Source organism: Sciurus carolinensis, chromosome 3, assembly GCF_902686445.1.
Source record: "Sciurus carolinensis chromosome 3, mSciCar1.2, whole genome shotgun sequence".
NCBI lineage: Eukaryota > Metazoa > Chordata > Mammalia > Rodentia > Sciuridae > Sciurus > Sciurus carolinensis.
In genome coordinates, this window is record NC_062215.1 from 175830303 (window position 1) to 175854681 (window position 24379).

A 24379-nucleotide genomic window follows, 5' to 3' on the forward strand; every position below is an offset into this window, starting at 1 on the left:
TTTTGTGACTGTTGGGCTCCACCTGCTGGCCTACAATGCTCAGCTTTGGAAAAGCTACATCTTGCACACCAAGCGCATCCTGGTCAAAGCAGAGCAAAAGTCAAAGGAATGGAGGAGGATGGTCCTGGATCAGGCCTGTGTCACTTGGTTTGTTTCTCGGGGGCCACCCTATGCAGTCACTTAGTCTTCTTCCCAAGTCACCATCTTCACCTGCAACTCCTAGTGCACTTTCTTCACAGTATTAAAGTGTTAGAGAACTGTAGATACCTAGCCTTCTCACATTCTCCGGAATGGTTCCGGCCTCCTCTCTGACCCTACATGGCAACACTGATTCACTCTCAAGCTTCAGGCTCTTCCCTGGAATCATTCAGTACTGTTGAACCTTACTTCCTCCCATTCTTTTGTCTGTTTTCACTGATAAAACACATTTTCTGAGGTCACCATTCTTTACTTGCTACCTTCTACTGTGTCATAATACTGAACTAGAAGAAGGGAACATAACTTGCTCTCTCCTCCTGATTCTAGAAAATAGAAAAGATGTGTATTTGTCATACATCTTGTTCACCTTGTGTCCTTATCAAAGTTCTGGGCCCTATGTTCAACCAGTGTTGACTCTTCCCCACACCTGATACCATTTTGCCTGTTTGCATGAGTTTCAACACAGACCAATGTGCTTGGGGCATTTATTTAAGAGAAGTAATGATAGTGGTGACCACTACAAGAATATGACCTGTGCATAGCCTACTTTTAAGACCAAGACTTTCTAAGAATATTTAGAAGAGGAAAAAGATGCATAGCTGTAATGTCGAATGGTAAATGTTCTTGTTTTCTTTAAGTCAAACAGGCTGATTTGAAGGACTGTTTGTCACAATTTCTTCTGTCTCGTTTTTATTTCCACATCACCAGGACAATCAGTCTGATGCTTAATTATATAGAATGTTTATATAGACACCCCATAACCCCTATCTATCAAGTGTAGAAAGCTGGGAATGTTTCAGCACTATCTAGATGTCCTTTATGTGTGTGGGAATAGTGTTGATAAAGGAGCTTTGGTGGGTGAAAAAAATTTGAGGTGATAACCATTATAAATTTCTGTACTGAGGAAAGCTTTCTTCCTAACAACTGTTTATCGCAATATCAAAATTAGGACAAAATTTTTTAAATTTTAATTTTAATATAATTTAAATTTAAATGATTTGAAACGTATTGAATATTATTAAAAATTTTCAGACATATACTATAGACAATGAAAATGTTCTAAAATAATACACCCGGAAATATTCACTTGGTTTGGTATATATTTAACTAAAATATAGTAAAATATTTATTTTTTAATGACAAAGTATGTTTCTCAGACCAAAGAACAAAATGTGACACTTATGTAATTTTTGGAGCCCGATATTAATAATATCACCAGTACTGTGGATCTTCTTGTGTTTTTTTTTTTTTTTCCCCTAGAGGTAATAGTGTCTCAAATGTGCTAACCAAAATAATGAATCCATATTTATGTCATTAGATAATGTTACTTAGTTTTGCTTGGTTTTGAACCTTATTAAAATATCACATTACATATATTCTTCTATTACTTGCATTTTTAAACATGTTTCTAAAATATTTTCATATATTTTACTCACTTCAATTCTTATTTTCTTTTCCTGAACTATACCACAATTTATTTATCTTGCATTGAGCATTTGGGTGGAACTGAGATTTTTGCAATTACAAACAATGCTCCTATAAACACTCACTAACTAAAGTATCTTGCCTTCACTTTAGGAGTGAAGTTACTGGATCATATGTATATGTGTATTTAATTTTACAACTTTAAAAACTATTTTCCAAATAATTGTACCTATTTTTAGTCTTAGAATTTCTATTGCGTCTTTCTTATCAACACTGATACTGTTAACTCTTCAGTTTTTGTCTCCTCATTTTAATTTATTTTTTCCTAACTACTAAAGAGATGTAGTCATATATTTGTGGTCATATGTTTTCTAGAAAAATGTCTTCATGTCTTTACTGATTTTTAAAACAATTTCTTATTTAAGTATTTTTGATTTGTAGAAATTGTCAAAATGATACTGAGTTCCTGAATATATCCTTTACCCGTCTTCTCTTCTGTTAACATCTTATATTACCATAGGATATTTATCACAACTAAGCAGTTAAGTTTGATACAAGACTATTAAATTATATAACTTAGCACATCTTACTAGTTTTTTTACTAATATTGTTTTTCTGTTCCAGAATTTGGTTCAGGACCCACATTGAAGTTAAGTGTAACATCACTATAATATCTCCATTTTGTCATAGTTCCTTAGTCTTATCTTTCATGAACTTGACATACTGGTCAGTGGTAGATTGTTTCTTTGTTTTCTTGTGATTAGATTGAGATTAGACGTTACTGGGCAAAGAACCACAGAGGCATTGTACATCAGGTCACAGGGACATGTCGTTAGTGTCTATACTGGTGATGTTAATCTGGTTCACTAGGTTAAAGAGGTATCTACCAGGATTCCCAACTTACTATTTTTTCTTGTGATTATTATATTTGGGAAGATTTTGGGGACTATGGAGTTATACTGCTTCTGTTTAAACTTTGATCCACTTGTTTTAGCATTCACTGATGCTCTTTTTTTTTCTCTCATTTTAAATTTGGATATTATTTGTCATTTGATTTTTTTGGAGTTAAAAAATATTCTGGAAAGGAATCTTTTTGTAGTCACAGATGTGGAAAATGAATTTCTACCAGCTTATGAGTTGTCTTTTCATTTTATTAATGATTTCTTCTATAAAACAGGTGTTCAGAATAGTATTTTCTAAGTTTTTCTGCTGGTATATATAGAATTAAAATTAATTTTCTGTATTAATCCTTTATCCAACCATCTAATAAATTCCTTCATTAATTTTAATGCTTTATATGTAATTTCTTTGAGATTTCCTATGTAATCATGTCATTGATAATGACAGATTTAATTCTTTCATTCTAATCCCTGTAACTTTTCTTTCTTTTTTTTATCTTCCTGAACTAGAACTTCACCATTAGGGAGGAGATATTTTCCACTCAACTGACACAAGTTCAATTTTGAATAGGTGGTTTTTCCTATTCCTTTTTTTTTGATTTGTTAATAATTTTGCTAATGTGGCAGCTGATTATTAATGGACTAGAGAGTTTACCTAAATACATTTCTTGGCTTTCTTTGTTTGTTTTTACTATCTACCTTTTTTTTTTTTTTTTTTTGAAGTTTTCCTTTGGAGTGTCAAGAAAGAATAGTGTGCTTCTTTTTTAGACCCTAAAATATTGATTTGTTTATGCATGTATTCATTGAAAATAACATGTGTTGGGCACCTAAGATATACAAATCTCAGTGAATGCAGAAATAAAGAAATGTTTATTCTCCTATGAATGATATTTCCCATCTGTTGGTGAGGGTGAGATGTACCTAAAGTGCTGTGACACAGTTATGAAGTGGAACATTCCAGAAAGGAGCTATAATTGAGGGAGAGAGAGAGTACTGGGTGGGTAGGGTGGAGCTCTGCTCTGGGGGACAGGTCAGTGGGGGACTCACTGACCTTGCTGCTTTATTCCATGAACATGAAATGAACTGGATATATGTTTTGTGGGCCTCCTTCACCATGGAAGTCATAAAAGAAGCCACTTTATGAATGAAGTATATTGCTTAAGAAAGGGCCAACTATAGTAGTAGTGTGCTGTAGAACCAGAGCCACCAAGTCTGGGTAGTGGACACCTACAAGATATATGATGCTAACAGTTGTGAAATTTTATTTTTGGGAGTAAGAACTGTACATTTTCTGTTGCAGAGTGAAGGGAAATTTGCTTCTCATGGATAGTTTTCAATATATTGTATTGGAATGCTTTTAGCAGCAAGTATTAAAAATCCTGACCCAAAATGACTTCAATAATAGGGGTCTAACCAGATGCCTTGGGGCATACCTGTAATCCTAGCAACTTGGGAGGCTGAAGCAGGAGGATTACAAGTCCAAGGTCAGCCTTGGCAATTTAGCAAGGCCCTTTCTCAAAATTAAAAAAAAAGGTAGAGCACCCTGGGTTTCATCCACAGTACCACAAGCAAAACAAACAAACAAAAACCTTCACTCTAAATAGGAATTCAGAGGTTGCGCAGCTCCAGACCTGATAGAGTCAATGACTTAAGGATATTTCCAGGTTGCCCTTTGCAGTCCTCAGGGATCCTATAGTGCTCTTCTCTATGGTTGAGAAGATGTTTGCTATTACAGGTAGGCTGCCTGCTTTCTTAGTCACATTCCACACAAAGGGGGATGTGCTGGGTGCCATCCATGACTCCAGGTATTGTCTCTGGGGAAGCCAGTTCCTGATTTCATTGTAGTAACAGTGATCTGCCTCTGGAGCTGAAGGTGCCAAGTTCCCTGCTTTGATCAAAGATTAAGTTTCCCTTAGGAAGGAGGAAGGAGACATGACTGTTGGCAGGAACCAAGAATGGTTTTTAGTAGATTATGATTATTCTTTCTAATAACTTTTAAATTGAAAAAAAAAAAGATGTTATTAAGAAAGCTTAGCAAACAGAGAAAAAGTCACTCAATCCTCCTCTAAAACATAAACTCTAATTTCAGGTATTCTGTTTCAATGTATACATGTTCTTACATGAGTAAATTATACCATACATAGCATTTTATGTTTTTAATATTTTATGTCATAATCATTTACTTGTTGCTACATCTTCAAAATTATTTTCTAAAATGCATAAAAATCAATTGACAAATATGCCATTATTTAGTATATCAGTTATATATTGGAAACCTGTATTACTTCTTTACTTCCTTCCGCTCTAAGTTATTTTTAGTAAACTATTTCTTTTTCTCATTAAACTTTTGTTTTAATGGGTCTCAAAATTCTGACAGAATTTTGGTCAAGTTGTTTCCATTAAAAAGTACTGATTTTAAAAACTAATAACTTAAAACTGCTACACACACGAAACAAATGGTCCACAAAACATTCTCCTCTCCTTTGAAGGTTTTACGTTGCATTGTTATCATTTTTTAAAAAGTATTTTCCTAGTTGTAGATGGACACAATACCTTTATTTTATTTATTTTTACATGGCGCTGAGGATCAAACCCAGAGCCTCACACATAGGCAAGTGCTCCACTACTGAGCTACAACCCCAGCCCAGTCTTTTGCTATTAAACTTAAATGCCAATTGAGACACACAGTTCTGAGACCGTTCTTCCACACTGATTAAGACTGTGGTGGCAGGTGTTAGGGGTAATAGTCATTTAGCCTTCTGAGCTTTCTGGCAGACGTGGTGACCTTGCCAGCTCCAGCAGCCTCCTTGTTTTCTACTTTGATGGCACCCACAGCAATTGTTGGCCTGGTATCATGAACAGCAAAGCGACCCAGAGGAGGAGAGTCAGAGAAGCTCTCAGTACACATGGGCTTCCTGGAACCATATCAATGGTGGCAGCATCATCAGATTTCAAGAATTTAGGACCATCTCCCATCTTCTTACCAGAACAGCAATCAGTCTTTTCTTTTAGCTCAGGCAAATTTGCAAGCAGTGTGAGCTGTGTGCCAGTCCAGTACAGAGGCATAGCCAGCACTGATTTGGCCTGGATGGTTCAGGATAATCACCTGAGCAGTGAAACCTGCTGCTTCCATTGCTGGGTTGTTTTTGCTGTCACCAGCAACATTGCCATGACGAACATCATGGACAGACACGTTCTTGACATTGAAGCCCACATTGTCCTCCAGGAAGAGCTTCACTCAGACTTTCTGGTGCATTTCAACAGACTTTACTTCAGTGTGACATTGACTGTAGTAAAGGTGACCACCATGCCAAGCTTGAGAACACCAGTCCTCTGGCCCACAGGGACAATACCACCAATTTGGTAGACATCCCAGAGGAGCGATGCAGTTGGATAAGTTGGTTGCAGAAGTAAATCTAAAGCTTCAAGCAGTGTGGTTCCACCGACACTGCCATCTTTACAGGTGACTTTCCATCCCTTGACCAAGGCATATTAGGGGTTGGCTCCAACATATTGTCACCATTCCAACCAGAAATTGGCACAAATGCTACTGTATTATGGTTGTAGCCAGTTTTCTTAATGTAGGCGCTGATTTCTGGAATTCATTTTGTTAGCACCAACAATTAGTTGTTTCACACCCAGTGTGTAAGCCAGAAGGGCGTGCTCGTGGGTCTGCCCATTCTTGGAGATACCAGCTTCAAATTCACCAACACCAGCAGCAATAATCAAGACCGCACAGTCAGCCTGAGATGTGCCTGTAATCATGTTTTTGATAAAAGTCTCTGTGTCCTGGGGCATCAAGGATAGTCACATAATACTTGCTGGTCTCAAATTTCCACCAGGAGATGTCAATGTGATACCACACTCATACCCAGCTTTTAGTTTATTCAAGACCCAGGCATACTTGAAGGAGCCCTTTCCCATCTCAGTAGCTTCCTTTTCAAATTTTTCATGGTTCTTTGTTGATCTTATCACATTTGTAGATCAGATGGCCAGTAGTGGTAGACCTGTCCGAATAGTGTCCCATGAAAACAATGTGGATATGAGTCTTTTCCTTTCCCATTTGGCTTTGATTTAGTAGTGGTTTTCTAACACCTGTGTCTGGTGGCAAAACCGTTGAGAAAAAGCTGGTAAACTATTTTTACAACTTTGGATTTATAGAAAATGGTCAAGATAGTACAATTTTATATATGTCCACCCCAACTAATTTCCCACCATATTCACATGTTAGTGTGGCACATTTGTTGCAATAATGAGCCAATATTGATACATTATGAACAGAAGTTTATACTTTATTCAGATTTCATTATTTTATTATTAGTAGTAGCAGTAGCAGCAATAGTAATAGTATTGATTTGAACTTCTCTGTTCTGTTCCAGGATCCAACATGACATCTAAATATATTGTCTCCTTGGGGTCTTACAGCTGTGAGAATTTCTTATTTCTGAAAGGCATAGTAGCTTGAAATGTGGCTTTTAAGAAAACACCAGATATTTCAGTGTGACATTATAGTTGTCCTAACAACAGCTTTGCCATCTTTTGAAGACATAGAAACTACCTTGGAAGCTATAACATTTGAACTGTACTGAAAGAAGGGAAAAGTTACATTCATGATTCATTTTAAATAAAATTTAATCTAGAATTAAATTTAAAACATAAAAACAACTCTCTTGCAAGACAATACACATGGTATAAGCCAGTTCCTTTGTGAATTTTAGTTTTATTTAGATCCCAAGGTACTCTGGTTTTTAGGGAGAGAGCAGAGTTTATGAGTAAGTATATTACATAGGTGTGTTTCTGGGGCATCTGAGGTCCCCAAACCTTGGGCTTTCAGCATGCTGACCTGGTGGATTTTTATCTTGGACAAGCTCTTCAGTCTATGCTGCTATCAGATATATTCCATGAAAATCTGTAATGAATTTATTTAAATAAGGCACTTAAGACATGTTCTCTGAAACTTAGTAAAATAAATGTTAATTAATACTAATAGGATCTTGGAGTCATTGATCATATTTGGAAACTGTAACTCAATATAACTTTGTCTTTATAAACTATGTTGTAATTTCAGTAAACTAATTAAGATTCCTAGGACTCAGACTGGTAAAAATTTTGCCAAAATACAAAGCACCAAATGAGAAGAAAAAAAAAATTGTTCCCCCTTAATTTTGGTAAAGGTTCAATGACTGATCTGACTTGTTCTTTCAACAGTATTAGGTCCCTCAGCTCACCTGCTGCCTTTTGCCCTCCCATTACCATAAGTAGGATCCAGTACTCAGTACTGGTTACCTTTATGAGGAACGCTGAGTACTGGATCCACTATCTCTTAGTCAGCCTCAGTTTATCATCTAATAGTTTTTCAGAAAGGATTTGTGAAAACACTGTTCTCTGAATTCTTGCATTTGGATATCTTTATCTTTGAAATCCAGTAGTACCCTCTCTAAAATGTGGTTCAGTGGTGATTTTGTGTGTTAGTTAGTTTTTCCTGAGACAATTTTCTGCCTGTAAATTTAAATTTTCTTTTATTCCAAGAGAGTTGTCTTTATAGGTTTTTGTTGTTGCTTCTTTGGTTGATTTTGTTTTTTTGAGGTAGAATCTTACTAAGTTGTGTAGACTGGCCTCATACTCCGTATCCTCCTGCCTCATCCTCCTGATTACTCAACCCCCTGTAAGCTGGGATTACAGGTACCTGACACAGCACCCAGCTCAGGAAGGTTGTCTTAACTGATATCTTTGAAAATTCTTTTCTATTCCTCATATCTAGATGCTTTCCTTTAGAAATACTGGTTATATTCCCAGCCACTCAGGAGTTTGAGGCAGGAAGATTGCAAGTTTGAAGTTAACCTCAGTAACTCAGTGAAACCCTGTCTCAAAATAAAAATTCAAAAGGGCTGGAACTGTAGCTCAGTGATAGAGTATCCCTGGGTTCAATCCCTAGTTCAATAATAAGAAAAAGGAATGCTAGTTACACCAGTGCTAGATCTTGACCTGCCTTTTCAAATCTCCACCCCCCCTGAAATCTTTGTATTCCTCATATCTAGATTCTTCCTTCAGGAATGCCGTCTATGCCAGATGTTGGATTTCCTTGATCTGCCTTTCATATGTCTTTTTAATCTTTTTGTTTGTTTGAAATCTTTGTACTTCCAATTTCATTTTCCTCACTTTTCTCAAGCTTTTTCTTTGTGAATCTTACTGTTTTTTTGCTGATTACTTCCAGTGTGATCTTCATTTCTCTGATTGTTCTTTTCTACGAATTTCCTGAGGTCTACTGTCCTAGTTTCTGTTTGCCTATGTGATTGATTTATTCCTTATGCACTTGCAACTTTGCTTCAAGTTCTTGTCTTTATAGGCCCAATATGCTCATTGATTTCTGAGTTCTTGGAAATATCTTTGGTTATGATTGGCATTTCTGTGGCTATATATTTGTAGAATATGTTTTGTCTTTCTGTCATCTCCTTTTCTTGTTCCTTTCTTTATATGTTCAGGGTTTATTGTTTTTTCTTAATAGAATGTTTGGGTGACTCCCTTGTGTCTCTCCCAATTTGATTGATTGATTGATTGATCGAGACAGTCTTTCTGTGCCCAGACAGGAATTATAAGCACATTCCACCAAGCTGCCAGCTTCTACCCCCATTTAAGTACTGTAGTTCTTTCTTGTTGGCAGAGAATATGTTCCAAGGTCCTTGGGAGATGCCCGATACCACCAATACAATGAACCCTTTTTCCTATGCATACCTATGATCAAGGCTAATTTGTGAATTGGGCATAGTAAGAGATTACCAATAACTAAAACTAGAACAGTTATACCATTATCCTGTAATACAGTTTGCAGTATCACTACTCTTGTATTTGGGGCCATTATTATTGTATTTGGGGCTTTTATTTTAAAATAAGTTTATTTGAACATTAACATTGTGATAGTGCAGCAGCTGATCTGATAACTGAGATGGCTACCAGGCGACTACAGGCAGGTAGCAAATACAGAATGGATGTACTGGACAAGGGATGGTTCATGTTCTATGCAGGACAGAGCAGGATGACAGAGTCATTACATTATTCAGAATGGCATGCAGTTTAAGACTCAAGAATTGCTTATTTCTGGAGTTTTCCAGTTAATAATTTCCAACCATGGTTGACCACTGATTAACAGAAACCTCAGAAAGCAAAACCATGGATACAGGGTGATTGCTAGAATGATGTCTTCCTGGATTTTAGTATTGTATCTCAAAGATGCCTATTATAAAATGGCTTTTTGTCCACATTTTTAGACTCTTTTCTACTTTAGACCCAAGGAGATAATTTTTGGCCATACACATTCTGGAGGGTAGCACCCCAGCTTCCAAGGTGAGAGTAGGGTGGTCTTGGTATTCCAGATCAGCCTGCCCCGCACTGCTCTGACATACCCACCACGTGTGAGAATATGTTCCTTTTCATGTTGGTGTAGTTGTCTAATAAACGGTACGAGATATACCTCATTGTTTATTCTTCTGAACTATGTATGCTGATTAATGAATGGTTAATTATGTCATTTTTAATACCATTAGGTAGAATTATATGAAATCATGTTTTATAATTTAAAAACAGTTCAATAGGGGCAGTTTCATGTGCCTCGATCCCATATGTAATTATCCTCTTTAAATATTACTTGCCATTCTTAAATCCTTTGCTTCCAAGTCATCACTCACTGACTTGAACTGAATATTAGCTTTGTCAATAAAGAAGCTGATAGTATGTTTTGTATTAATCAGGATATTAATTTTTTTATATTAATCAGTATACTTGTAATCTCAGTCAGAGGACTCATTATTGTTATAAAAGTGAGTGTTGGAGGACAAGACTAAAATTTTTGTGAGTAGAGTTGGGCCCAGTGGGACATGCCTATAATCCCAGATACTCTAGGACCTGAGGTAGGAGAAGTACAAGTTTGAGACCATCCTGTGCAACCTAGTAAGTGCCTCCCTCCAAGTGAAATGAGAAGAAGGAAAGGAAATACAATAAAATAAAAGGGCTGGGGGTGTAGCTCAGTGGTAGAGTGCTTGCTTTGCAAGTGTGAAGCTTGGTTCAATCCTCAGTACTGGAAAAGAAAAATTATGAGTGGGTCTTAAGTGTGATATTGAAAGGCCTGACTCCTCTTGCATCCTCGGTTTCCAGATCTCATGCACTGGTTCTAGGCTGCCAAGGGAGAGCACCACTGACTATCCTGAGGGATAACTCTGCAGCCTTACAAGGTATTGTCTTCTGATTAGTCTCATAATTTAGCAGTTGGAAGACTATTACATCATTCCAGTCAGTGAATTTTATCTGCTTTGCTTCTTCCAAAAAGTGAAATATTTGATTACAAACAATATTGAAAGAGATACCAATAACTTTGTATTTTGTAAATCTGTGGATTGTGATGTTTATACAAGCATGGTAGGCAGGACAGATGAAGGTAGCAGTCCCAAACCCACAGTTAGTATCTCATAATTTTAATGGAGCAAGGTCTCTGCTCTCTCCATCATAGAAGAACTCAGGGACACAACCTGTATCAAGTAGTGCTGGGTCCTCCTGGCACGGTTCTTCATCAGGGACTCAAAGTTAATTGCTGTTGCTGGCACACTGGTGTCCTGGAGGGGCAGGAGCCTGGTTATCATTAGAAGAAGTTAATGTGGAGCTCATTTTCTGCTGCCATGTACCTTCCTGTGGCTATTGAGCAGCACGGCAGTGGCTGGGGAGGCAGATTCTTACACCCTCAGACCCTCCTTCCTCCACAGTGGGATCACTGGGCTGAGCATTCTCATGGAATTCTGAGAGTTATACTGTCTGGGTCCATTACAACAGTCCCATTTCATCCACATGTCTCTTCCCCAGATAGGCTTGTCACCAGTCATTTAATCATTCTTTGAGGCCTCTGTCCTTCTGGCTAAATTGTAGTCACTGCCTACCAGGCCATCTTTCCTCAGCCCAAGTGGACCAAGTTTCGGCTACAATTCTTTTCAGAGCCTATATATTCAAATAGATATAATGCTACCATAGTCCACATAAGAATCATGGAAGTGGAAGGTCATTTGGGACTAGGCGTTCAGGGTACTCAGACCTTTCTGTATCCCTTGTCTCCCCTTTCTGTATCTCTATATATGGTGTGGTTCTCTGAGCCTTACTTTTTCTCATTGGTGCCCCTAGTTTTCACCTGAGAGACTTTTTAGTCTCTAAGTCTAGTAATGGAATCATTCATCACCTTTTGAAAAAAAAAGTTTTTCTGTCTTAGCCTGGCAGCTTCAAGAAATTCAGGATACTTTTTTGATGGACATAGAAAGTCCCTGAGTTTCCATTTTAGCTTGGAATCAAGAATTTAGAGATTAAGCATATAATTTTTTGTTTCTATGCCCTTTTCTGATTCTGATTCTGTAAGTCTCTATTTCCATGATTCCTTCTGTACCTTTTTTTTTTTTTTTTTTTTTTTTTTTTCTGGTACCAGTGATTGAATCCAAGGGCACTTAACCACTGAGCCACACCCTACCCCTTCTTATTTTTTATTTGAGACAGGGTCTTACTCTGTTGCTTAACAGCATTTCTAAGTTGCTGAAGCTGGCTTTGAAACTGATCCTCCTGCCTCAGCCTCCCGAGCTGCTGGGGTTACAGGCATGTGCCACCACACCCAGCAAGTATTCTTTTAATAAAAATTTTCCAACAAGAGTTGGTTTCTTGTTCTTGTAACCAAGAACCCAGACAGTTAAAAGATGTTGATGTTAGGAGATGAATGTTGGAAACTGAGGTTCAGGAACCTGTGAGAATAATAAATAGGTTAGTTAGATGGCTGGGAAGTAACTTGGATCCTATTAATTTTTAAATACTAATTAATTTTTTAAATGACTAATTATTACCTGTGATCCCCAGGACTTAAAGTTCTTTTTGTTTAACCGAAACAACATTGTTACAAGTAGGCATCCTGTACAGTGTGGAATTCCCATGTCCTTCAAACTTTAGAAACTGCGAGAATTTGTCCCCCAGATCTTCACATCCTAGTGCACACTGGTAATGATTCTGTCATTTAAAAATAAGTAGCATTGAGGTACCCAAGTCTTTAACTGTTTGGTTTCTTGGTTTCTAGAAAGAGAAATGAGCTCTGTTGGAAAAGGAGAAGCTGTGTTGGGAGAATTTTATTGAAGGGCTCATAGAAAGTGAGAGGTTTGAATTCCCTGAAAAAGGGAGGAGTGAACCAAGACAACTCTTGAGAGCTCAGAAACCATCCAACCCTCATTGTTTGGCCACAGTGGCTGTGGTTCTTACTGCTCTCGCAAACCACCACTTCCACTGGACACTACTGCTACCACTGCAGTCACTAGAAACAAATGGGTCTGGAGTACCTCTTTGATTTTGAGTCATTAACTTCAAAATCTCGAGCTGAGGCAGAGTTTTTTAAGTGTATTGGCTTCTGGTGTGCATGGCATGAGATGGGTCTTCATTAGAGCGAGGAGGGGCATCACGTAGTAGGAGGCTGGCCATTACTGTAATGGGAATTATAGTGTTTTCTCCTGCTTCAATGTGGAATTCTTTCTTCCAGTTTGTATACCTTTCATTTTTTCTTGCCTTATCACATTTACTAGGACCTTCAGTACAATGTTAAATAGTATTGGGGAAAAAGAACACCTTGTCTTCTTCCTGATCCAGGAAAATTGTTTAGTCTTTCACCATTAAGTTTGGTATTACCTCTAGGATTATGACCTTTAAATAAGTTGAGGAAGTTTCTGTCCATTAATCCTGTGCCTTTTATCATAAATGAATATTGACATTTTATCAAATTCTTTTTCTTCTATTGAGATAATGTGTTTGTTGATTGCTGCTATAATGAATTATATTAGTTGATTTGTGTGTGTGTGTGTGTGTGAGTTGGACAAATCTCACATTACTTGATCATGATGTTTTATCTATTTTATATAGTGCTGAATTCTGTTTTCTTAAATAATTGGTAAAATTTATCAGTGAAGCTATGTGGACCTGGAGTTGTTTTTTTTGTTTTTTTGTTTTTTTTTAATAGGAAGGATATAGACTGAATTCCATTTCCTTAATAGATACAGAAATATTCAAGTATCAATTTATTCTTGAATAATCCTAGATAATTTGTGTCTTTCAAGAAATTTGTCCATTTCATCCAGGATGTTGAAATTACTGGCTTAAAGCCATTCATAACTCCCTTAGGATCCATTTGATACTTGTAGCATGTGTAATGATATCCCTCCTCATTCCTGATGATGATGATGAAGTCTTTCTCTATTTTTATTGATTAGTATGAATAAATTTCTTTTATTCTCTTTCTTCATTGTTTCTTCTCATTGATTCTTATTACTTTATTTTTTCCTTCTTTCTATTTACTTGGCATCTAATTTGCTCTTTTTAAGGTAGAAGCAGCTTTGATCATTGATTTGACACTTCTTTTTTACATGAGCATTTATTGCTATAAAGTTCCCTTGAAGCACTGCTCTAGCTGCTTCTCTAATGTGTTGTGGTTTTGATCAGTTCAAAATATTGCCTAATTCACTTTTTTTTCTTTAACCTGTGTTTTGTTTAACCTCCAATGTTTGGGAATTTTTCAGATAGCTTTCTATAATGTTATTTTCTCACATTTCTCTGTCTTTGGCTTTTGATGTGCTTTCTGTGAGCCACTTGAGTTTGAGGAGGAGGCACTGATCTTAGCCCACAGGTCAGGACACAGGCTCCCTCGAGCGTAGCCTGGAGGACAGGAGTGTGTGTGGACTGTGGCTGCTCTTTCATGACTTGTGGGTGAGAAATGGGGCCAGCCCTGCTGCCACCACTGCTGCAGTCCAGCAGCAAGGCTGAAGTTCAGCATTTGTGAAAAGTCTGCCTGTTAGGCAGCCAGACCCCCAGTTTCCATGTATAGCTATGCACCTAAGAACTCTGGCAGCCAGGCACCTACCCTGACTTGAGAAACAGAGTTTCCTCAGCGAAATTGAATGATGCCACAGAGAGGCTTCAAGTCAGAGTTAAAATTGCTCGCAAGAAGAGCAGAGGGAATTTCTGGATCATCCTGGGAGATGAGTGGACATGAACAACAGAAGAGGTGGCCATCTTTGATCTCCCCAGTACCCTCCTCAAAGACAACTATTGCAAGGCTCAGATCACATTCCTGTTTGCTATGTGTATTTAACACATAACTTGAGATTTATGATCTGTGTGGGCCATGACAATATTTACAAGGATAGAGAATTGTCAGTTTTATATATATGTAGATGACCAACAGATGAGTGAGGAATGTTGTATGAGATGCAGACTTACTTTTAAAGGTCCATTCCCTAAATTGTGAATGATAGTTCGCTAGTTATTCTGAGTACCTTCTGGGGTTTCTAACTTCTACAGTAAACATGTATTATTGTGTGCAGATAACATTTTTTTTAACCTTTTTTTGGGGGGGGGTGCTGGGTATCGAACCCAGGGCCTTGTGCTTACAAGGCAAGCACTCTACCGACTGAGCTATCTCCCCAGCCCCTTTTTTAAAACCTTTTAAAGGTAAAAACTAGTAGAATTATGAAACAAATGTGAATGTCAGCTCTAATTCAGTGACTTTAGGTGTAGGTACTCTGAAACTAATGATTAACAGCAAACTGAGTTGATTAGAATTGACCTCTAAAGGTGTTTTCCAAAAGCATCAATGAAAGCCTTTTATAATGTCAGTTTTGACTTCTCCATGAACAATTACAGGAATCCCAAGAAAGGCCTTCTGGCCCTGTTCCCAGGTCAGAATTACTTAAGAAAGGTAGATTTACATGTAATCATGGATTTCTCAGGCCCAGAATATCCTTGTTTCTTCTGCTTACCCCATCCCTGTCCTCATGCACTGGTGATTGTATTCCTGCTGTGGAGGGGTAGCAGATTTTTAACACTCTCCCAATACCTTTCTTTTAAAGAGGATAGTTGCCTGTGTTTTGTTTGTTCACTAACCCAGTGTTCCCTGTGTGTTTCTGTCCACAGGCAGCTGGCTAAGAGTCCTTGGGCAGGCTGGTGAAATTGAGCCTGAAACAGAAGGGATACTAACAGAGTATGGTGTAGATTTCTCTGATTTCTCCTCAGAAGTTCTAGAATGTCTCCCTCAAAACCTGCCCTGGACAATTCCACCAGAGGAACTTAGCAAGAAGAAGAGATTTAAGGTAAATACCTGAAACCCTTTAAGAAAACTCAATGCCTTTCTGCTTTCCTACATATTTCCTAGGGATTGGGCTCAGAAGTGTCCATCTTTCCACCAGCGTTCAAATTCACTTGAAAGTTCAGTGCTTCTTAAGTACTTAAGAAGCAAAATGTGGCTTATGAGGGTAAATCCAGCCCACTACCCTTTTATGTACAGCTCATGAACTAAGAATGGTTTTTATAATTTTAAGTGGTTGGAAATATTAAAACAGTAATATTTCATGAAAATTACATGAAATTCAAACTTGAGTGTCCATAAGTTGCACTGGAGCATAGCTGTGCTTACTCATTCATATACAACTCCTGGCTATTTTGCACTACAACTGCAGGGTTGAGTAGTTGCAACAGAGACCGGGTGGCCTGTGAAGCGGGGAATATTTACCATCTGACCTTTTACAGAAGTTTGCTGACCCTTGTTCTAGACCATTCTGGTTTCAAAAGTTGCAGGTGCCATTTCTTTTCTTCTCACTGTACCATAGTCTAGTCAAATAAAGGCAGTGTTATCTGTTTGGAAGCATTTCCTCTAAGTGGGGCCTCTCTAGGCACAGAGCAAAAGGATTCAAGACTTCTGTGCTTGGAGCCTCATTTAAAGCTTTACTTTTAGGTCTGGAATGTGTTGGAAAGTACTTTTGTGGTATTTTATAACAACAGCTTCTTTGAAGATGTTTCTTCATTGTGGGATGTTAGTTCTTTTCTGATATTTCTCTTCAGAATTTGGTTTCAGTGCTGGCATTCATTTTGGATGCCACATGGAGATACTTAGAACCAAGAAACTTTTCATACAACCCACTGAGGCTGTGGAAGGTTTTTGCTAAGGTTATCCCATGTCAGTCTTTCCACCACCCTTGCTCCCTCCATGCAGCTGAGCTTACGGGACCTTCCACTCTGGATGCCCATAACTCCACTGAGTTTGAGAGTACTCTTCTCCCCACTCTTGCCATTGTGTCTTTTCAGAATTTATTGTCTCTTTTTTGGTCCAGGGTGGCAAAATAATAATAATAATAATAATAATGATAAAAAAAATTAGTTCCCTTTTCTATTTGTCAGTGTGACTGGCAGAACACACATTATTATATTTGAAGTCAGCTGACCCAGGTTGCTGTCTTGGATTTTCGCAGTATCCCCTGAGCTCCTGATGGTGCATGGGACATTATCTCCTCAGGGGCTCTGAGATCTGGGACCTCTGACCTTGACCTTTGTGAGCCTTGGTTTTCTCATACACAAATTGAGAGTTTTGTTTGCTGAGATCTTTCCCTGAATTTAGGAAACTGTAGTTTCTATAGAGCAGAATGAATGAATGAACCATTTTGTTTTAAGTTTGATTTAGTATAGCCATTCCACGCTTCTGACCAAGTATTTAAATGTATCTACTCTTTCCAAAAAAAAAAATATACTTCCAGAAACCTGTCCTACCAAAGAAGTGTACAAAGAAATATGTATGAGGATGTTCATTGCTTTATTATAAAAGTGAAACACTAGGGACAGTACTCATATCAATTAATAAAGGAATGGTTTAATAACTCAGGTTATATCCATATAACAACATTCCCTCCAACATCTGCAGAAAGGGGCTAGATCCATGTTGACTGTCCTAGAACTGTGACCAAATACTGTTAAGTCAAAGAAACAAGTTTCAGAATAATATATAGGCCTGTTGTTATAAAGTAATACAATACAAAATGATATAAATACACATATGTATGTACCCATGTATACGTATACATCTGTATATATGAATATACATACACACAACCATACATAAAAGTATACATGTGCAGCAAAGATCTGGAAAGAAGGAAACTTAAGTAATTACCATGGGGAATGGATTCAGTGGAATAGTAAGGAGGTAGGGAGGTAATATTTACTTTTTGTTTTGTATACTGCTGCATTTTTCAAAAAATATAACTTTAAAAATCATAAATGCAAATGTAAGAAAATAGATGTGCTCATCTTTTCTAGCTTTTCTCCCAGCTACAGATAAATACTAAACATTTTAAAAGTTACAGGGCCCAGTATTCCTCCAAGCTCCACCATGCCATTTCTCTGGTACTCATTGCCTTGGACTACAGAATAGAATGCCTTGCTCTGCAAAAAGCTGTGTTAAAGTGTTATGTCTGCTTGCTGTGAAGGGATCCAGGGGTAGAGGTACTTTAGAATGTACTGTGCCAATTGGTATAGTAATAAGAATTTTTTTTTAAAAAACTACTTAAACCTCCAAATATTTTTTTCCCTGATATCACCAGAATTATATTTCTAAACTTTGTATCTGATTTTTTTTTATTCTTTATAGTAAGAATCTTTCAACTGCTTCCTGATACCTAAAGTAGAAATCTCTAAACATTGAACACACATTATTGAATACATATTCCTACATGACTCCATTTTAAAATTATAAGCAAATGTACTACTTCACCAATGCATTTTTACATTATAAACATAGATGAAAGTAGAAAAATTAAAATGAAGTGAGAATGAAATAAATTATTAAATATTTTAATTTACTTAAAAAAGGTATAGAAAACCCTGTTTGTTCTATTAATAATTGTTTTAGATGAAAGCATTGATTGACTATTCATTTTTGTTGTGTTTACATTTTTTCATTATTTTGTTTTTAAATTTTGTGTAACAACTTTGATACGGAAATTCAAAAGTCTTAAGTCCTATATATTTTTGCTACTTTTAATGCTTATAATAAATGAAAAAGACATTTATTAGAAGATAAGCTGAGCCTACTTAATCATAATGCTCATATTTTAGTCCTGTTCTCCAGTTATGTTCTAATTCATTTGGGAAATAAATTTTCTTGCCTGATGTCTAAAGATGGAGTTTTAGATTGGAGTTTTTGTTTGTTTACGATGAGTTCATAATCCTCAGTTACTCTTCTGATGGCATCTTAAAAACAAAATTCTGTTCGGAAGTTCAGGTGTGTACATATGGGCAGTTTTTTATTTTTTTTATTTTTTATTTATTTATTATTTATTTTTTTTTGTGGTGCTGGGAATTGAACCCAGGGATTTGTGCTTCCAAGGCAAGCACTCTACCAACTGAGCTATATCCCCAGCCCAGTTTTTTAGTTTATACACTAATATCATTTGAGCCCAAACCATATAATCAATGTATTTAATTAAATCCATTTTTTTAAATGTCATATTCAAAATACAAATATGTCATTTTGTTTTCAAAATGCAGTAACTTTTCCCTCATTTGAAAATGCTATCATTACCTTGAAGGGACAGATTAATCATGTGTTTTTTTTTTTCCTAAATGATCTCCTGGGTAGCATATGATTGGTGACCATTGTTTGAAGTCATAATGCAGCTGGGGATGAATTTTTGTCAGAAATAGAAGAAATGTCAGCATTGCCATTTTTTTGGTGTTAGAAGTATTAATAGTAATATTGATGTTATTAGTTTAATATATCTTCAATCTCTGGATCTTTGCCTATTTTATAAGAATCTGTTTAAGCTAAAACTAATAATGTCTATAAATCCACGCTGCTGGGCCTGAATAATACCCACTAATCACACTGGGCTCAAAGCTTAGGTCCCAGTGAGCTGATGTCATTGTCTCTTGTTCTGGAGTCCTGACTCATTTGCATACCTCTCTTACCCCCTGACCCATACACCAGTGAGGACACCAGAGTTAATTCATGTGTTTTGTATAGTTGTGTATTCTTGATTAATTTCTTTCTTTTTTACAATAAAAATTAATATATAAAGAGAAATCTGTAATATATTGATGTTTTTAGATATGATTAGATTTTCCTTTTCTTCGGTGTTATGGTAGATTTATTCAGTTTTTTCAGCCAACAGATATTTATTAAACATCATCCTGGCCACTGGGAATATGAACAAAAAATAGATGTGGTCTCACAGCAGAAGAACATGAATCACATGTATTACACAGCAGTCAAATATGGAATTGTAATGAAGGAGAGAAGCACTTGGCACAAGTACTTGAGATAGTGTGATTTCTTCTGCTCAGGATTCCAAGTGTTCAAAGAGATTTTTAAAAAATCAGTGTTTATTTTCTGAGGGAATAACAAATAAGGAATTTCTAGCAAATGCTGAAAAATATGTGCTATATTGAATAAATTAATACATATTTTCTAAATTCCTAAAATCAACTCTTCATTGTCATCTTCCTTTTCCTTCTGTCTTCTCTCCTAAAGTATTTATTTTTCATATATGTTTATATATGTATAATACATGTGCATATGTATACTTAATATGTGTCTAGAGAAAATATAAAAAGAACTAAGGGCCAGTTCTTTTTCTTCAGGGAGACAGGTTCATATTCAGTAAAATTACAGCAAAGAGCAGCAAGTGCTGTAATAAAGGTAGGAGCAAAGTGCCAAGGTCACTGGTACATGAGCTGAGGTCTGGGAAATGAGCGAGCATGGGGGAACTGACCAAAGCTGTCTCCATCGTAGTGCGAGCCGAGCCAGCAGAAAGGCAGTTTGTGCCCCCAAGACTCCGAGACCCGTCTTTGATAGGGCTTGGCAGATCTTTGGTCTGGTGGGGCTTCTATCCCCTCCCCTGTGTCACCCTGGCTTGGCGCCTGCAGTGGTACTCTGGCTCTAACTATGTAAGAACTTCTACATACCCGTTTAGGTTTGGTATTTGAACAATTATATTTGGAACAGAAAAGTTTCCATCAATCTTTAAACCTCATAATCCAATTATGTCAGTAAAATTCCAGTTTTTTAGTCCAGTGGAATTGGGGTAATATTTTGCAAACTGAAGTTGAGAGAAATAGTGTTTATTTTGAAAAGAAAAATGGTTGGTTAGCAATTTTTAAGAAGTAAGGCTGGTGTGAACTTGTAGGGGTGATCTGGCCCTTCTGATTGGGCTCACCAAATTTCTGGTCCTTTGGCTACCTTCTCTAGAGAATCCCTTCTTGTATGCCTAGACCTGTAGCTCATTTTTAGAAGGGCATCTGAGGTTAAAAAAAAAAAAAAAAAAAAAATTCAAAAGTAACACCAATACTGCAAATCTTTGAGGATCAGGAAGACACCATGTCCCAGGAAACTGCTTAAAGGGGAGTAGGTTCATCAGAAGGTCCAAGAAACCCAGTGTTATTTCTGAACTGGATGCAGTTATTTCTCATTTCACTCATATTGTTTGTTTCTTTGTTGCTAAACTGGAATAGGAAACCAAAGCTTAAAAGCTCAATTAAGTGGAAAATGAAAACCTAAATATTGGAGGGGAAATACCACACTAAACTAATTTTTATGTTTTCCCTCTAGTTAGTATATTGTGGACCTTCGAGTTACATCACTTTTCAGTAAGCTTCATTGAAGTGGAGGTGGTTTCTATAGCTTTTTACAAGACACCTTGTGGGTGTCTGTTTCTTTACTATTCCCTCATTAAAAAGGAAGCCCAGTGACCTCCACTGGGCCATTACAAATGTGAAACTTGGCACTTAAAATTGCTTGCTCTAAATTTTCCAATTGCTTTCTCTCTCTTCTCTCTCTCTCTTTCTCTCCCTCTTTTTTCCATTAATATCGTTCTGCCAACTAGTGATTTTATTATTATAAACAGGACATTGTATTCACTTTTAAGAAGAAATATGAAGCTGGAGGTAAAATTACAAACTGCAGCTTCTCGGCTGCCAAAATAGAAAACAATGAACTAAAATACTGAGCACAGAAAGGGTGTTGTGGTAAAAACTATTGAAATATCTTCAAGATGGAGATGTTCCAGAAAGCCAGAAATTTCCTCTTACTCCAGGTAAAGCCAACCTTGAAATAGCAACTTGAAAGGAGAGTCACATAATACTAACCTCTTTCAGGTCAACCCTTTCGTGGGAAAAGATTTCAAACATAACTAACATTAAGTAACTAATGATCTTACTGTTTATCAAGAAGTCCATTGTGATTAAACTGCCATTTAGAAAAGGTCCCCTGGGAGGGCAATGTGGCAGCCTGGAAGGAACACTAGCAGTCAGTTGTGGCTCTCCTGGGATCTGCTGGGTGATGTTGGGCAAATTAGTTAACTTGGTGATGAGGTTGAGGGGAGTGAGCCCTTTCATCTTTTATAAGAGGGACTTTTGACCTGTTTAGGATTTTCCAAAAAATGTTGATAGATTAGGAGTTCCTTGGGATTTTAATAGGTATTATGGAGAAAAATGGTTCTGTAGCCAAGTATTTTTGGAAAATAGTGGGTTAATAGATTTCTTAGAGCTTTTTCCCCTGGAGATCATCTCATTGAACCTGACGTGCCATTCAATATTATTTACATGTTTGCTGAAGTAGACATTTCAAACCCTTCAAGTTCTAACACTGCCATAACTTTGTGTTTGAAATGACTCTTCTGAATTATTAAGAGACATCTCATTCTGGATTGGAAAGAAAATAATATTCCATGGGCCACACATGACTATGCAGGAAATTTTAAGAGTTGTGCTTTAAATCTCAGTTCTTCCATTGCCAAGGGAACCCTGTATTTCCTTAGCTAGAGGGAAGCAAGATTAAATTATTTGGCATCAAGTAGAGAAGCTGTTATTTTTCATTTGAAACTAATGGCAATATTATTCCTTTCATGTAAATCCCAACTCACTGTCGGTGAACTTACAGGAAACTCATAGATAGTAACAAGGATTAATGGATCCTAAAGTAGATCCACAACTGGGCATTCTTAGTTGTAAGTATGTACTTTCTTTAGCAATTTTCCAAGCCCATAAACTTATGTGATAAACAGTACTATTCTTAAAGAAGACAATATTCAAAGATGAATAGATTTTTATCTTTAACAGGTGGAAAAATGCCTACCGGCAAGAGAAGACAATATTTAAATCTGTTCCCTAGAAATAGTTTTATAGCATTGTGGAAATGTGAATGCATGGGCAGAATGACCAATTTCTACACATTATAAATAAGCTCTAATTGTAAATTGCACTATAGTGACATATAAAAATATTTATATAGGTGACCTGTGATTTAGAGCAAACTGGGATATAGAGATAGCTAATTGTCAGGGCAGCAAGTGTCTTCATGGTTTTTTCTATAGAGACGCTATTCAAATACTGTAAAATTCACCCTTTTAAATTGTACAATTTAGTGGTTTCTTACACATTCTCCAAATTTTGCAAGCATTGCCATTATCTAATTCCAGAGCATTTTCATCATCCCCAAAAGAAATTTCAAGTAACCCTCACTCCCTGCACCCCCACCTAGCCTTCTAGCAACCACTGATCTACTTTTAGATTCTGTGGATTTCCCTATTCTCAAGTATGTTGTATAGTTGACTTGACTTCTTTTATTTTGCATGCTTTCATGGTCCATTCATATTGTAGCATTTATCAGAACTTCATTTCTCTTTATGGCTGAATACATTGTATGAATGTATCACATTTTGTTTATTCATCCATTGATGGACATTTGGGTTGATTCCTTCTCTTGACTAGTATGAATAATGCGTTATGAATATTTGGCTATAGGTTTTATTGTGGGTGTATGTTTTCAATTCTCTTGGGTTTACCTAGGAATGGATTTTCTGGGTCATACGGTCAGTCTCTGTTTAACATTTTGGATAACTATTTAACTGTTTTCCAAAGTGTCTGCATCATTTTGCGTTTCCACTGGCATTGTATGAGGGTCCCAAGGGCTCCATATGTTTTGTGTATTTATGATTATAGCCATCAGTGCAGATGCGAAGTATTAGCTCATCATTTTGATGAGCATTTCTGTAATGATTAATGATTGTGAACATACTTTCATGTGCTTCTTTGCCATCTGTATGTCTTTTCTGAAGAAGAAATGTCTATTCAGATCATTTGGTTGTAATTATTAGTGTTGAATTGTAAGAGTAGTTCATGTATTCCAAATATGTCATTTATTAGATATATTTGCAGATATTTTCCACCATCTTGAACTTTTTTGATGTTCTTTTTAAAAAAATCATATATAATACATATATGTATATATATGTGTATTATACATATATATATCACACATATATATATACACACACATATACATGTATATATTTTACTGTCGGTGGACATACTACCTTTATTTTATTTGTATGTGGTGCTGAGGATTGAACCCAGGGCCAAGGTGTGCTAGGCAAGCGCGCTACTACTGAGCCACAACCCCAGCCCTGATAGTGTTTTTTTTTTTTTTTTTTTTTTTTTTTTTCCTGATAGTGTTCTTAAAGCAAAAAGTTTCTAAATCTGATAATGCCAGTTTCATTACTTTATATTGTTCATATTTTTGATGTCATATCTAAGTAATCATTTACTAAAAGATCACAAAGATTTACACATGTCTTGTTTTAGTGAGCTTTAGTGTTTCTGTGACCACAATACCCAACATGAACAATCTAGAGGAGGAAAAATTTGTTTTGGCTCATGGTATCTGAGTTAGACAGCACCTCATGGCAGAAGGACATGGCAGAGGAAAACTTACTGCCCTCATGGCAGTAAGGAAGCAGAAAGAAAGGAATGGGGGAAGGGGCCACAGGGAAGAAGCACCCTTCCAGGGCACAACCCAAGTGACCCACCTCCTCCATCCATGCCCTATCTGCCCATGTACCACCTCAATCAGTCCATTCAAACTAGGATGGACGGAACAGGACTACAGCTCTCACAGTTCAATCATTCACCTTTGAATATTCTGCATTAACACAGGAGATTTGGGGAGATCCCATCATATCAAAACCATAGCGTGTGCTTTCTTC

At 36.8% G+C, this 24379-nt stretch overlaps 1 protein-coding gene across 1 annotated transcript in view; it reads left to right on the forward strand.

Annotated features, from left to right (window-relative positions):
• Dis3l2 (DIS3 like 3'-5' exoribonuclease 2) overlaps window positions 1-24379 on the forward strand; it is a 356804-nt gene that overhangs the window by 163061 nt on the left and 169364 nt on the right. The window contains 3 exon segments of the mRNA XM_047544162.1: window positions 15486-15501; window positions 15503-15646; window positions 15648-15661. Of these exon segments, the coding sequence (XP_047400118.1) occupies window positions 15486-15501; window positions 15503-15646; window positions 15648-15661 (174 nt within the window).